The 16,354-nt window shown below is 40.1% G+C and overlaps 1 protein-coding gene across 1 annotated transcript in view; it reads left to right on the plus strand.

Annotated features, from left to right (window-relative positions):
- Positions 1-14,170, plus strand: part of LOC102230419 (dachshund homolog 1-like) — a 31,708-nt gene extending 17,538 nt beyond the window's left edge. Inside the window, exons 4-11 of the mRNA XM_023328042.1 lie at positions 3,261-3,439; positions 4,170-4,290; positions 4,904-5,038; positions 8,872-9,068; positions 9,558-9,705; positions 10,665-10,793; positions 10,970-11,071; positions 13,614-14,170. Of these exons, the coding sequence (XP_023183810.1) occupies positions 3,261-3,439; positions 4,170-4,290; positions 4,904-5,038; positions 8,872-9,068; positions 9,558-9,705; positions 10,665-10,793; positions 10,970-11,071; positions 13,614-13,651 (1,049 nt within the window). The 3' untranslated portion in view covers positions 13,652-14,170. The remainder of the gene's footprint in view (positions 1-3,260; positions 3,440-4,169; positions 4,291-4,903; positions 5,039-8,871; positions 9,069-9,557; positions 9,706-10,664; positions 10,794-10,969; positions 11,072-13,613) is intronic.
- The last annotated feature ends 2,184 nt before the right edge of the window (positions 14,171-16,354 follow it).

The raw sequence follows: 16,354 nt of genomic DNA on the forward strand, positions 1-16,354 counted from the left end.
GTCGTAGCGGCGAAAGTGGACAGAAGCGAGTCTGGGTGATATTGAGATGAATAAGATGAGAGGCCGAAGCCAAATCAATAGTCTTCTCTAATTCACCATCCTGAATGCAAACGACAAACGCTAGACAATCAATGGCGTGACGGGCACGTGCACGTGCACACGCGCTCACGCAAACAGCTCAGGTTCACCGCGCCCCCACTGCTATCGACAGGTTAAAGCGACATCAGTGTGTTTAGACAGATGACGGGGCTTACGGAGGTCTGTGCGGAATATGCTATTAACCTGGGACATGCACACCTAGCATGTGGAGCACACCGTGAAGCTTCAGGAGAAACATGCATAGAACCAAAAAAAACCTGAAATTCTCCCGTTTTTCAAAAATTACATTAGCATCAAGGTCTTTCTCTTCATCTGAAGCGCTTTCCTCCTCGCGCCCTGACGATAAACACCGCCGGCATTAAGCTTTGTTTACCACTGTATACACTCGGTTACGACTGCCAGCATCTGTGTGCAGTTTGGTGGCTTGGTTACCACCAGCCATTATAAACCTGTAAAGCTTAATCACCGTTAATGATAGAGTCAAGTGGAAACACACACAAACACGCATGCACGCAGACTAAAAACGGTGTGTGTTTTTTTTCCGTACCGCCACCCACAGCCTTATGGGAAGGATGGGCCCCTACCAGCGCTCCAACCACTACAAAGGCCATCTCAGATTACACACACGCACACTCGCACAACTGCTGAGTGGGACACCTTATGGGCTGCAGAAGAGCAGAGAGAAGCCATTTCTGCGTTTAACAAGATCTTCTGGGAAATTTACAGTAACTGTTTGTTTACAGTAATGGTTTGTTTGGATAAACATAAGAGAAGCAGTTTGACTTTTGATGTTTTCTAATGAAACATGGGGAGAGAAAGTGAGGGGGGCAGAATGAGAGCGCAAATGAAATTTTAGTTGGTTGTGGGTTTGGACGGAGGGGCTGAAGTGAGTTCTGGGCTCCAAACCGAGGCTTAATATTTGGCTGCGAGTTGATTGTCAGAGCATCTGGTTATTCAGCTCCATTCAGACAGATCTTTTGTTTGGATTAGTTTATGGACTGGGCAAGTGACAGACTAATCTGCCAAAATGCACAAAGCACTACACATATGTCTAGCGAGGCTAACTCAAAAAGTCAACACCTTATGCTTTAAAGCCTACTTTGCCTGCTTTTTTTTCCGTGTCGTTTGCTTTTTTGTGTCTGTCTTTCTGTAACTTTTTTTTTTTTTTGCTTCCTCTAGTTCTATTATTTGTGACAATTGTGCGGAATAGAGTCCAAGATTTTTTCTTTTGTGTTTATAATTACCCAGCATGCATTGCTGGCCCAGCACCAAGACTGCCATCAGCTTCTTTTGTTCTACTTCCTCCCCGTGTTTCTTTTGTTTTTGTTTTTCTCCTTTTATTAAATGATAAATATTTATGTCATTTTCTCTCTCCTGCTCCCCCCCACTCAACAGGATTGTTTGTTTCATGAATAGAGGGACTGAAACAACCCACTGGGGTGCTGTTGAGAGGAAGGATTTTGTTTTCAGATAGTGGAGGCTTGTCCTAAAGAGAGGATTGTGAGCAGCAGATTGGGAGAGATAACAAGAGCTGAGTTTCAACTACTAAAAATGTATTGAATCATTTAGGGGTGAGCGATATGGAAAAATGAAAAATAGCATCATAATTTTTTTAGTTGTAAATTCCAGATGTTTTACAATTCCCTTATATAAAATGTTCAAAAAGCATTTAAAGCCCTAATAGATTTGAACCACCACTCAGGTAAAGTCTGCTCTTGCTACAGATAAGAAAATCTTTTACTATCAATACTGATTACAAATTTATTTTAGTTCCAATTCTAATTTCAGCGTTGGCATTAATGTTATTAGTAATGGTATCAGTAGATGTCATGTTTTTCATCATTTTATCAATCAGCACACTCTGAATGTTTTCTGATTTACAAACCTTTCAAAGGCAAATTATATCCTGCAGCCTGAACACACTTTGCACCCAGGATTGTGACTATTGTGTTTTTATGAGCTGATAGAATATTATAAAGTGTTTTATTTAAATTTAAAGAACACTTTTTGAAGTTCAGAAAGCATTATAGATAGGTGGGAGGCCAAAGTATCCATCTAGCTCTCTATAAACATGGCCTATGTGAAAAAAATAGCAAGGAAAAAGCCACTGTTAATTGGCTTAACGATTGTTGCACTCCATTAATCTATTAATACTGCCATGTATTAATATGGCCAAATTAACCTATTAATTTGGCCATATTCCTGAAGGCAGCATTCTTCTGTTAAAACAATGTGGTGGAAACGTCATGCTGTGGGGAAACATTTCTTCACTAGAGACTGAGAAGCAAAAACGCTTGTTGAGGTGGCACAGCAAAGACTTGAGACTGGGTCAAAGGTTAACCTTTAGGACAATAAGCTGACTGCGAGTGCTCTAATGACTTAGATCGAAGCACATACATGTATCAGAATGTATCTGAACACAAGTTTGAATCTGTGGCATGACTGGAAAATTACATTCTATATCCAGTCTGATTTTGTTTGAGCAACAGCAGCAGTTTCACAACGAACAAAACATGTAATCATATACTGTATGTGCAACATGGTTAAAATGTTGGAAGAGACGTGACCAAAAGACACTTGTGGTAATAATTGTTCTGAACGGCGATTCTCCAGTTTTGACTCACAAAGACTGAAAACAAATGCTCACACTTTTTCAATCTTTTTTGCAAAAAGTTTTGAAAACGATAATCATTGTATTATTATTATTATTATTATTATTATTATTATTATTATTATTATTATTATTATTATTATTATTATTATTATTATTATTATTATCCTTTCAGATTATGGTCCTGTAGTACTTTGAGTTGGTCTCATTTGAAATCTCAGTGAACAAATGAAGTTTGTTCATTGTTATCAAAAGAGAAAAAGTTCAAGGGGCGTGAATGCTTTCGCGAGCCACGGCAACTTATCCTTTAATACGCTCTCTAGCCTACCTGGTACAAATATTTTCAGCTACTTGTTAAATATTGTTAGGAATACATGACCTGAAATAACTTTATGTCATGATCCTACTAATGATTTCAAGTTAAAAAGGAACGTTTTCACGTTGATTGCATGGACGTTGCAGCCTTGATGGCTTTTAAAAATGACAATGAGGAAGGACAGAGATACAGAGTTGTTTTACTACAGTCTTCTTCTTTTTCTTTCTTCTTCAGTTTTGGACCAGTTGCCCTTCATGATGATGTCACATCCTCTGATTCCTGGCAGCCTGGCGCCAGCCTCTGTTTCCATGGCAATGGGCCAGATGAACCGACTGAGCACGCTGGCCAGCATGGCCAACGTGGCGCAACTCCACGCCAACCCACCTGCCAGGGCTCCCACCTCTGTCATTAAGGTGAGCTCAGATGCCCATCAACCTCTCAGACTTCGATGGTTAATGGCTTGTGGTCTGATCTGAGAAACCGACATAGAAATTGTTGCACTTCGAAATATTTTAGGTACTCGAATAAACTGCAGCTTTCTTAACCCTTCATTTCATGTTTTACTTTAAAGATTGGAGTTCTTTTGTTGTAGAAGTCTCTAAGGGCCGAGTCCTTAGGGCGTTATTACAGCATCAGTTACAGGAACATGCCTCTGATTTCACAGTTTTAACAATGCAGACTATTATTTTTATGACGGGGTCCCAAAGAGAGTTTAGAGCAAGCTTTTCCTGTAAACATTGCAGAGAGTTTTAAAGCCTTTCCTCTGTGCAAAAATAAATTTCTTTAGTGGTTTGCGGGATGCTTTGGCCCTGTAATATTGTGAAATAAAACAAAGTTAATTTCAGCTATAGATCAGTTGGCAGAAACTCCAGCCTTTCCGGAAACCAATTCTGACTGATAATCAACAAATAAAAACTATGTTACGTGGTTATTCATGTTTTTGTGTTTTCCTTACTTTCCCAAGTCATGGCAGTTTCATGTTGTAGTGTTGTTATGCCTTACATAAAAAACAATTTTCTAGGTTAACAATATTTCAGGCAGCCCAAATTTCTCCCCTTCCTTTTTGTCGTCCCAACGTCTGAATATCAAGCGTGAGTCACGCTTCGTTCACTTGCAAGCTTTTCATGTTTTGTTGTTTGCTAGGAGCGAGTACAGGACACTCCTTCCCCTTCTCCTTCTCTGGAAGAAGCTCAGATGTCATCCAATCACAGCAGCAGCGTGTCCAGTTCACCGCTACATAACGAGCGCACCGCAGAAACAACACGTACGTACTCACCTGTGTTACCGGCTGCAGCGTTCAACTTAAGAGTTGCTTGAGTCTCAAGTGTGAGCCAAGCTTCTTCCTGTCACATGTCAAAGTGTCCCTGGGCAAGGCACTTAAACCCTAGCTGCCTACTGACCTGCGTATCTGCGTATAAATGTGTGTGCATTTGTGAGAAAAAGCACTTTTTAAGTTCAGTCTGTTTATATCTGATCTTTGCGATTGGTCAAATTAAACACAATAATAGTTTTTACTTTTTACTTGATTTGATTAGCATCTATCACTTTTAAAGTACCAACATGATCTGATGCAACCTGCCTAATCACAGGAACAAAGTTATGTTTCAGGTTTAGCTATCAAACAGAATTGATTTATCTTTCATTTAAAAGGTCAAGAGGGTAAATTGTATAGCAGCTCCAGCATTTGTATATGCTCACATGTAGCTATTGGGGTGTTTGTGTTTTTTTGTTTGGGGACAACACCATTTTAGTTTTAGCATGACTTATTTAAATGCCTTAATTTATCTAAAACAACAACAGCTGCAAGTCCTTTTACAATGACGAAAGGTTTCAACCGATATCTCTTCTTTTTCCTCATTCTCATAATATACCTTCAGATCAACTTCATGACGGCCTGTCGTCGGGTCACAGCGTTCTGGGTCACTCTCCTGGCATGGTGCAGGGCGCCAGAGAGACAGATGGGACGCCAATGGATTACAACAAGGAGAACAAGAGAAATCACACCGACAGGGGTAATACTCACAAATAATAATAATAATGCATTTATGCAACCAGACTTGTGGTGCAGCAATTTTGGATCTGAATATTTCATTTACTTTTAAATCCTTGATTTTTAAACATCTTGCTCTGCTGGTAATGTATTCTCTCACACTTTAACCTTGATTCGCCCGGCAGCTCTCTTCTGATTTCTAAGAATTTCTTCTCAGAGTCAATGATTTAGCAGTCATAATGAGAAATGATTAGTTTTAGGAAGAATCCATCGACTTTTTCCAAATGTTGCCAATACCGAGCAGCAAACCTTAGACTTCCTAGCCGACCTGTTGTTCTCATTGAATTCAAACAGCTGTGCCAGGCGTACACGCTTCATTGTCGTTACTTATTTCAGGGGAAAGGGTTTTATCATTTACTAAGTAAGAGATTGATAAGAATTCACGGCCTCACCCTTTCTCCCCACTCCCTCTCCTCCTCTTCTTCTCTGTCAAGGCCCCCCCTTGGCGCGCAAAGACAAATAATTCTGCAAAACAGGACTCCATTAGACCAGGAAGCGGCGCTACATTAGCGAGCCATTTGCCAGGGCCGCGGCCTAACGAGCCGGGCGGCCTCCCGTGCTCTCAGCCGGACCTCATCTGCATAACGACCGCCTCTCTGTCGTTAGGGGCCCGCGTTGCAACGTCAGTTGTTTGGTTCTCTCTGTCAGGGAGGTTTGCATTAGCTTAATGAGGACTGCTCAAGGACAAACAGTCAGCAGAAATTTACAGCGAGTGAACAAGCGGAGGCAGACGGAGACTTGTTTGCATGTGGATATTTCTTTTCACGGGTGCAGATACTTTCTAATGCCGAATCACATTATTCACTAATTGAATCTAAAAAAATAAAAAATAAAAATCACAATGGCTTCATAGGTAGGGATTCAGATGCTGTCATGTAGCTGCAAACGTATCGACAAAAGCAGCGACGGCACCAGCGACGCGGACGCCGCGCACGGCACATCGCATTTGTGCGATTGATTTTCAATTGATTTTTTTTTTTTTTTTTTCCCGGCATGCAAATGAAACGCGTGTACATTTGGCGGATTGCGAGCTTTTGTGTTTGACCTAGAACATCACAGGATGGGTTCGGCGTGGATTGAACCGCGTTTCAAAGGGCTCCTCGGCGCTGTCATTCTGTCAATCCGTTGTATAATAATCTGCGCGTGTGAGAGAGACAGTTTTGGCTGTGTGTGCTGTTTTCAGTGGTCTTTGAACAACGCATCCATCCAGCAAAGATCAGAGGCCATCCCTGACACCTCACTCCCATTAACCAAACATCAGCAGAATTTCAGTCTCTCTCTCTTTCTCTTTCTCTGCCCCCTCCTTGCCTTTCTGTTCTCTTCCGCTGACTGGCAGTCTTCATGTTGTGAAGTTCATTAGCCCTGGGGACAGGTGGAGAGGAATGGGAGAGTGGGGGGGGAGAGAGAGACGAACTTGGGAGAAAAGAGAAAAACAGACAATGACCTTGGTTAGGGAGATAGGTAAATGATCAAACAAGCTGGCAGATGTGTGTGTGTGTGAGTGTGAGTGGGGTAAAGTAGGCGTAAAACAGTAACTCAATAAAGGATCAGTCACATCCAAGGAGTCGAGGGAGCCCACGCTGCTGACTGTGCACTTCAGCGGCTACAAATGTGTGCGTGTCTGAATGTGAGCTACGGGAGTGTAGTTGGATGCCCTCCGCTGAGCTCGCCAGCACCTGCTAATTACCTTTCTCTACAGAGCAATGCTTTTAGTGAGAAGCAGAGAGAAAGCGGAGAAGCGGGCGGAGGGGACGGGCGGGGAGAGGAGCGCCTTGCTTCCCGTATGCGAAACACCTTGAACGTGACAGTTGCCAAGACGCGAGGCCGCGGCAGAGAGGGAAGAGGTGGGCGGGTTTGGAGCCGAAGATGCTGTGGTCAGCTAAGTGGAGAAAACACCCTCATTTGTCACAGACGGAGAAAAGTGCCAGATATCGCATCGCACGTCCGTGGCCCCCCGTCCCCGCTCCGATAACTGCCCGCCCCGGCTCCCGGGACGTCTCTGTCCTCAGTGGCTCGGATGACAGTAAAGTGAGCAACCGGCTGATTCATAGGGAACAAAAAAGAAAAAATAAATAAATGCAGAAAATAGCTAATCTTCATATCCCCCCCCCACCCCTGTTCTCTGTCACCAATAGGGATCACACAGTTCTCAGGTTTACAAACAGATGGTCATCCATAATGCAGGTTCTTAGCTGCTTTTATGGGACGTGTCAAGCTGTGATGCATTATCAGCAGGCAGGATGCCATCTAATAAAGGGCAGACGGGTTTTTAAAACCCTAAAACAGAACTTCTGTGCATGCACGGCTGAAGTTGCATGCGGTAATTAGAGTAAACACCCTTTGTTCAGGGGGCTTGACATGTTGGTGGAAAATTAAGTCACAGAGTGCTTTGAGTTCGTGTTTCTCTTTAATTACACATTCGTGCAGTTATCGATCCTTCTGCAGATAGTACGCAAATGTAACTGCCAAAATGCTTGCGGGCAGAATGTCACACTAATTACTAAAATTTGTACTTGCATTAAGGAAAATGTGAAGATTAATACAAAGGACAGAGGGATCGTTTAAGAAAAGCTGATGCCTGGGATTCTGGGAACAGTAACCTGTTGGGGTCAATATCATTTATATTGTTTATTATTTGTTTATCTTGCTATGTTAGGCCTTAGTCTCCTACATGCAATCCTCTCATCAGTTATTGTCACCCAGGGTAAAAGTGAGTAAAGAAGCTTTAAAACATGTCCCACTGAAGACTTTTGAAAAATGAAAATTTCATTTAGAGTATATGTTGGTTTTTTTTGTACAAATTACATTTGCCACAGCTATTTGCAGCCCTAAGAATCTTTATGACACAAACTAACTCTTTTTTTTTTTAACTTTATTTAGAAAATAGTAATTAATGACTACATGGAAAACAGGTCCTACATTCGCAGCCACTTTTAAAAATGATTCTTCCTCTTCTAAAAAATGACCTCTTTAATCATGATTTTCAGATCCCCTCCAAATAATCAAGCTTTTCTGCTTGGCTTTTGAAAGCCTGAGCGAATTATTATATTATTAATCTTATGAGAGTACTGTGATTTAATTATTTTTTCTCATCTCTGTGTTGTGAATTCTTACCGATACGTTCATACGGATTTGGCTCTGTTTTATTTGTGGCGCTTTTATTCCTTTTTTTTTTTTCTTTTTGATATAAAGTTGCCTTGGCTTGTCGCAACAGAAAAATGTACAGTTTGATATTGTGGATTTTAAATAGAACTATATGATGTGACCAAGCAAGAGTAAGGTTTTCGGTGACAAAAAAACAAATCGAGGTGAGTCTCAAACACAGATTGAAGACGTGGAGAAGCACCTCATGCCCACTGTTTGGTGTGGTGGAGCATCACATCAGGAGGTGTGATGCTGTGGGCTTTGTTTATCAGGAACCCCCTTTAGAATGCATTGCTCCTTCTTGAAATACATATTAAATAATAAAAATCAGGCAGAAACTGAAATTTCCAAAACTTGTTGACAAATCAACACAGAAATAATGACAGTGTAAAAGAAGTTGACTTATTTCTTATTGTTTTAATAAGAAATTTGATGTTTTTTTATTTTATTTTGTTTTTCTGTGAGATTATGGCATTGAGGGAAAACAAAAATCAATTTATTTCCAGATCTTGTACACAGACAAGATATGTCTTCAACCATAAGAAAGTCAGGTAACGATTACTTTATAAGAGGATCAAATCAGCTTGGCGTGTTAGTCAGGAGTGAATCAGCCTCACTGACTAGACATCAAACCGTTTCTCTGCCCTCCAGACAACAGCTCCTTGGCTGCACAGACGACCAGGGAGAGCGGTGATAGACAAGTCTTCCAGAAAGCCCTGTTGGCCAGGGAGGGCTGCGAGAGGCTTTCTTACCCCGCAGGACAGAAGCTCCCAGCAGGTCTCCACCACACTCCCTTCATCTTCCCGGAAGGCCTGTCCTCCATAGAGACCCTGCTCACGAACATCCAGGTGAGCCTCTGCTGCGGCTTTGTTATTATGGCACCGCTGAGATGAATAGGAAGGGAGATGAGCCACTCTCTGGGATTTCCTGAAATCGTAAATAGCAGACGAGAAAGACATTTAGGATACGCTGTAATTGGGTTTGGGCGTGTGCTGACCTGCTTCTCAGATTGTACATGTCTTTGTTATCGAGGAGTTACAATGAACAGAAAGCCATTCTTTTGTTTGGTTTTCTCTGTATGCGTGTGTGTGTGTGTGTGTGTGGGCGTGTAGGGGTGTGTGTGTGTGTGTGTTGGCAGTTTCACTTTAACAAGGATAAAGTGTGGACTTTCTTTGTGCTAGAAAAATGTCCTTTTCTACTTTTCGCTTATTTAAACATTCAAAACGTGACTAAAACTGATTCCATGTAATAAAGTTTGAACACCTGAGGAATTTGTTCTCCTGGATTTTGCTCAGTAGGTTAACTTGTCGGTCTCCGCCTGTGTTGTCTCCAAGCAGGGTCTGCTGAGGGTTGCCATAGAGAACGCCCGAGCGCAGGAGAAGCAGGACCAGCTGGAGAGGACGGAGCTGAAAATGGAGCTTGTCCGAGAGAGGGAGCTGAGGGAGACCTTGGAGAGACAGCTGAGCATGGAGCAGAAGAACAGAGGTAGCAGACTGGTAGAAAAGTTTAATGTTTACTTTGACATTCTGGCTGGAAAGTGCTGATAGAAGCGGCACATTTCCCTCCATCGACATCTTTCCCTGTAAACAAAGGCGATTCTGCCACACAGCTAAACGAGGTTTGGTTTAATCCACTTCGTAGCTGACAGGGTGTCCATTAAGTTGAAAATCAGATAAGGAAGTGAGGACACCAACAGTATATTACCCCTGAAAGCAGCTGCAGAGGTGAATTAGAGTGATGCTGGCAGAATACTACAAACTAAATCAAGTTTGGCAAGTTCACAGAAGCTGTCATCTGCAGCGCAGGCTGAGCAAATTCCAATCAAGGACATTTTGGGTATTGGGGTCACACAAGGTGTAGGAGACGTGATGATAAAGTGGTGAAAGGTGGACACCAAACAGACCACTGGCTCTCAGGCAAACACAGAGTGAATTTAGACCAAATATTAACTTTTCAACCTGCTTGTAAAATCAGTGCAGCTCACCCTAACAACACCACCCCCATGGTAAAACATGGTGGTGGGAGCATAATGCTGATGGGGATGGGGTTTTTTTTAATCTGGAAATGGGAAGCTGAGATTTAAAAAAATCAATATTCATAGATGTTCTTCATCCGTCTTACTGAGCTGAAGCTGTTTCATAAAGAAGCATGGGGAACAAAATGAATGCAGATGTACAAAAATGGTAGAAACATTCTCCAGCTGTGCATATTTCCATTCCACACTTTTCAGATTTTTATGCATATAAGCTTTTGGAACACATGTATCGTTTTTCTGCCACTTGAATAGATTTTTCACTTGGCATAGCAAATAAAATCACAGTTAAATACATTAAATGGGCGTCAATATATCTGTAAGACACTTTATTTACAAAAACAAATCTACACAAGTTGTGTGCATGTGCAAGATGTGTATTTATCTGACCACTTTTCTCATCTGTCTTCAGTTCTGATTCAGAAACGTCTAAAGAAAGAAAAGCGCAGCAAGCGGAAATTACAGGAGGCCTTGGAAGAGGAGGTCAAGCTGCGTGATCAGGCAGAGCACACACTGCTGCACACTGCCAACACACACATAGGTACAGAAACTGAACAAAAATATCAATCTCTTTTCTGTTTTGACTGTGAGCCTTAAAGTTACAGCGCTAATTCTCATTTTCATATTAAATGTCACCAAGCTTCTCGGTGCAACTTAGCCCTGAGTGTTCATTAGCCGCTAATTAAGCGTCCTTATTAATTAATGACCAAACAACAGGCCATCAATCACTGGCGGCGCCTGCTCACGCAGAATCTGTGACCCAGGACGCCGACGGGAGCGGCCACGACGACAGCAGGCTGGACAGCAAGGCGACACAAGGTACAGCTGTCCAGATAACAAACACTGCTGCTGCGGGGCGCAGCTGTGAAAACAGACTTTGATCAGGGAAAAAAAAAAAATTCAGCTACTGAATTTATTTGTATAAAAGCTGAAGTAATTTGTCACCAGAAGACAAGCTTGAGGAAAACTTGTTAAAGACTTCTTTTTTTTTGTTGTTGTTGTAGTAAAATTAGTTTTAAGGGAAAGTGCTGATGTTTGCTCATTAAAACAAAGCATGACAGTTAAAACTGTGTGTTACTAGAGAGAGAAAAAAATCTATTTCATTGTAAGAAAAGAGGTATTCCTGCTGGTTGGGATTTATTTAGCTCCTGTTGACTGAGCTAGAACAACAGATTTTATTATTTCACCTACTGGTTGCTTTTGATGCTTAACAGACCGATCTACTGGAAAGGTTTTGAAAGATTTCACAGCGAGGCCGCTCCTGAGAAATTGAGCAACATTAAATGAAGCGTGAAGCGGTTCACCGGGGCTGCCAGTTTAATGAAAACAGACGTTTAATATATTTATTTCACTAAGATCATTGTCTTCAGAGAGACAGGTAAAAAATAAGACAAAATGAATACATTTGAGATCTTAAAGTGACAGTGATCTCCAGTTCGGCTTCATCAAAAGAGAGAGTCGGTTCAGCCCACCTCGGCTCCGCGCTGTGCCAAGGACCACCAAACCAGACAGTGCGCTTGTTCAAAAGCAATTTTTAATTGAATGTCAGTGAAGCAAGAAGAGAACTGGCCACTAATTAATGGCTGTCTTAATTGTCCTCATGACGAGTTTGTTTGGACATCATTTGCATAATTAACACCCAGTAATAAATCATTTAAAGGGGAATTGTCTGTCAGACAGCGGGGCAGGATCTGCTCTTTGTGCCAGGAAGTTTTATCACCAAAAAAAAATAAAAAATGGAGAAACACGGAGGAGAATAAAAAAATGCTTTGAACTCAATAATACTTCTTTGTTAGGGATCAGCGGTCATGACTGCGTAGGAGCTTCGGTATTTATTATGAGCTGATTATTTCTTCTCTATAGAATTCTGTTATCGGGTTTTGTTGCAGATTAAATTATTAGATGAATCCTGTATCTATATAAAGCTGCTTATATTATTCTATTGCCTAAAAAAAAATCCCCTTCATAAATCAGCCAGAAGAGTTAAATAAGAATCAGGAGATTTTTGTATATTTTTCAGAATTCTATTTAAAAGAATCAACAATTAACCATTGGATATTTTTGTCAGTATCTTTTTAACCCAAGCAGAAACAAACCCAGAATGAAAACTGGCTCACGTTCTCTATGCCGATACTTAAACTGCTCAGTAAAAGAGGGAAGTTTAATGGCTAGGAAATACAGGTTCATAATACTATTACCTGAGGTTTCACAAGTCTCTCAGAAACCTAAAGAAACTATTTTTATGGCCTAGTTCAAAGTATTACTATGCAGCCATAACTAAAGAGAGAGAATTAAAGGGGGAGAGGAAACAAAGATTTAGAACTATCCCGAGGCTTCGAGGACGAGCCGGGTCATGGGAAAAAAATCTGGTTTGCAGGGAACAAGGAGGCTGGGCTGAGACTGGCAGGTGGAAGTGGTTTTCTCTGGCACTGGAATGTTTGAAAGTTTTATATATATATATATATATATAAAACTTATATATATATATATATATATATATATATATATATATATATATATATATATATATATATATATATATATATATATATATATATATATATATATATATACTGTATATATATATATATACTGTATATATATAGTTTACAACAAAATTGCTAAGATTAAAGAGGACAGCTCTCCTGGATACATTTATTATGATACTGCTGCATCTGACGGAAAAGCATAAATTCTCACTGGTACTTCACAAAAAAAGAGATAAATGAAAAGGTTGGGATAGTATATTTCTATCCGAGTTGCTGACTCAGCTCAAAGCAACACTTCCGGGGTAGGAGACGTCAAGAGAGACCGATCAGCCAATCAGAATTGACCTTCAGATGACGTAAAAACCACTGTACAACGATTAATGGATCCAGATAGACTCTAAACTCCAAAAAAAAAAAAAAATGCCAACAATCTGTCACTTTGAACATAACTATCTCATGAGACATTTTTCACATTCAACTGTTTTATTAAACATTTAGTCACTCCACTAAATAAAATATATTAATTTTCAAAGTTTGACACAAGAACAGTCAGTTTAAAAACATATGCTTAATTTTTGTTCATTTAAAATCTTTCTGGATTTCTAAATTAAAGAAACTCAAACTATTAACCTTAACTAAAATCTTTGATTTGTTTAATCTTAATAGGAAGTTTTCACATCTGTTGACAGCTTTCATAAAATCAGGCAGGACTATCACAACGAGCAAAGTCATAAAAAAAAAATCGTAGTTTTGAAAAAATGTCTGTCTTTTTAAACGCTCGGAACAACTAATTATTTAGCCATTTTAAAGTATGAAAGATCAAAATTAAGGGGTGTATGCACACAACAATATTTATTTCTCTTGGATTTCAGAGGCCAGAGTTTTCATGCAAACCACAGGGAGGTACTGAGGTTCAGGAACGAACAGATGGACGAATGGATGGACGGATGTATGGAGGAAACGGTGATGAAGATTCCTCATTTTTTGACACATACAATCAACAGGCATGCTCAGTCCGGCAGTGGCATCCGGGACACAAATCTCTGCTTCCCCTACATCGCGAGGGTGACGTCTGTGTGGTTTAATTTATTGCCTCTATCATCAATTCCCAACTGTGGTGGGCAGAGCATTTTATTCTGATGTTGTGTTAAAGTGTGTTTCTTTTAATCCAAGTTTTTAAATCGTAGATTAAAATGACCATAGTTTTTTTTCTGTCAGTGCTGTTTGTTTAAAGCAAGTGATGAACATAACTTGTAAGAGAGGTGTGTACATATATATAGTCATCATTTTTATTATTGTTATTATTATTATTATTATTATTAATATGAAAAACAAGGCATGTTGTACAGTCAGTAAATGACTCGTATTGTGTATGTTATGCAGTAGTGCAGTTTGACAATACAAACAATACAGATTCTTTTTATCATACTGTGTCATTGCTTGCTTTCAGATCGAGTTGTTGCTTTGATGACTCTTTAAAACCAAAATGACGGTGTGTGGATTTGCAAGAGGAACACAGGATGTTGAACTTTCTCCTGTCTTGTCCTTGTCTTGGAGAAGTGTGGCGGGTCTGGCCGCATTGCGGTGTGAGCTAACGTTGGCTCTACCGAGGGGAAAAAAGTGGGACGTTCCTCCTGTTGTGTGATAATTCGTTTTATTGACTGAAAAGCCTGACAGAACCTTTCCAATTCAAGTGGCAAAGTGCACAACTCACAGCACTTTTAAAGAGACAAAGATGACAGATAGGGCTAGGGGGAAAAAAAACAACTAAGCACAACTATGGTGACAAAACAGGACAAAGAGCTTCATGAATAAAAGAAAAAATAAGATTTTAAAGCTAAAGTAAAAAAAAAAAGGAAAATAAAATTGATGCTTTCATTTTTTTTTTGACCAGTGTTCCCCTCAGCATAAGAATACTGAATGACTTCACAGAATGAATGTCTGTTATCAAATATGGACCAATATAATTACAGGTTATAATTACAGGTGCAAGGTAATATAATAAAAAGTTAACTTGTTTCAGTAATTCTGTTGAAAACATGCGACTTACATAACTTAATTACAGTCAGAGTGATGCATCACTCTGACTGTAATTAAACTTCCTTGGTGGATGGCTGCTCTGACTTTGGACTTAATAAACACAGTGGACCAACACCAGCAGATGACATGACACCCCAAATCATTATCATTCAAAATTTACTTTCATCTAAAAAGATTTAAGACCACTGCACAACACTCCAGTAATTCTTTCCCTTTATCCCAGGTTAGACACTTCTTTCATGAATGTGGCTGCGGTGGCCTGAGTTTTGGACTCGTATGTTAGTGGTGTAAGCGCCGACTTTACCTCTAATTCAGGCCCTGTGACTCCTCCCCAGTCTATTGAATGGAGTTAGCTTGACAACCCTCTCAAGACTGCAGTTATCATTTTATCCTTTTGTACCACACCTGTCCTTCCACTAAACTTTCCATTCATATGCTTGTTTAAAGCCCTCTATGAACTGCCAGCTTCTTGAGCAATAATGCTTTGTGGCTAGACTCTTGGGAAGGATATCGGTGACTCTCTGCTTGACAACTTTTCAGCCCGCAGTCTTCCCCGTGATTATGTAGGCCATTCAAAAGTATTTCTGTATTAAAACTGCTTTTGTTGTGGGTCTAATGAAATGTTCTCATTCTTTAAGAAACTGAACATTAAGATTTTTAGTAGCTGTAAGCCATAGTCATTCAAATGAATGGTAATAAACCAGGGATTGACGATATATCAGTATTGGCAGAAATTAGTAATTTTTTAACATATTGATATTGGTTCGATGAATAAAACTGGGGTGATATTAACCACCAATATTTAATTCCATCTTGTTGCCTTATTTTATATATATATTAAACAATTCTTAAAAGTGATATATTTAAACTGTATAAACATTTTAAATATATCACTCTGCTTCTAATAAACATGCTTCACTTTTTTACCCAAATTACAGAAATAAATTATCTATAATAAATGAAAACTACAAAAAGATCATCTTGATTTTTTTTTAGATAAAGAGGCAGAATTGTGTTAAAAAATTCTATATCAAATCCTGTTTTCAACCCATATTTTGCACCAAGGTTTTCTTTGGAATGTGTGTGTGCGGGGGTCTTTTAGGTTTTACTCATGCAGTCTTGTCTACATTTGCAATGTGCCATTTCCTGGACACAGACAGATAAGCTGGGAAGCAGCACTAAAACAATACCTCTGCTGCAGGCCGTCGCTCCTGACTACACAGAGGCTGACTGGTGAAAAGCAATGATTCACAGAAACGTACATGTGAATGAGTCATCAGCTTTTCAGATGACCACCTCGGAGGCTGTCTTTGGCTGAAAAAGATTTGACTTCATTCATCGCCGCTCTGCTCTTTCACCGTCCTCTTCTATCTCTGTCTGTCTCACACACGCACACAAACACCAGCGCACACATAAATCTCTCACAATTCACCGAGCAGATTCGTCCTGCTGAGAGATGTGTAATGGAAAAGATAAATGGAGGATAAAGCTAAGGTGACAGGCCTGAGTTCATGCACGTTTGTGTATTTGCATGTGTGTTTGTGCGTGCCCGCGTGTGTGTGCCGCACAACAG

This window comes from Xiphophorus maculatus, chromosome 22, assembly GCF_002775205.1.
Source record: "Xiphophorus maculatus strain JP 163 A chromosome 22, X_maculatus-5.0-male, whole genome shotgun sequence".
Lineage (NCBI taxonomy): Eukaryota > Metazoa > Chordata > Actinopteri > Cyprinodontiformes > Poeciliidae > Xiphophorus > Xiphophorus maculatus.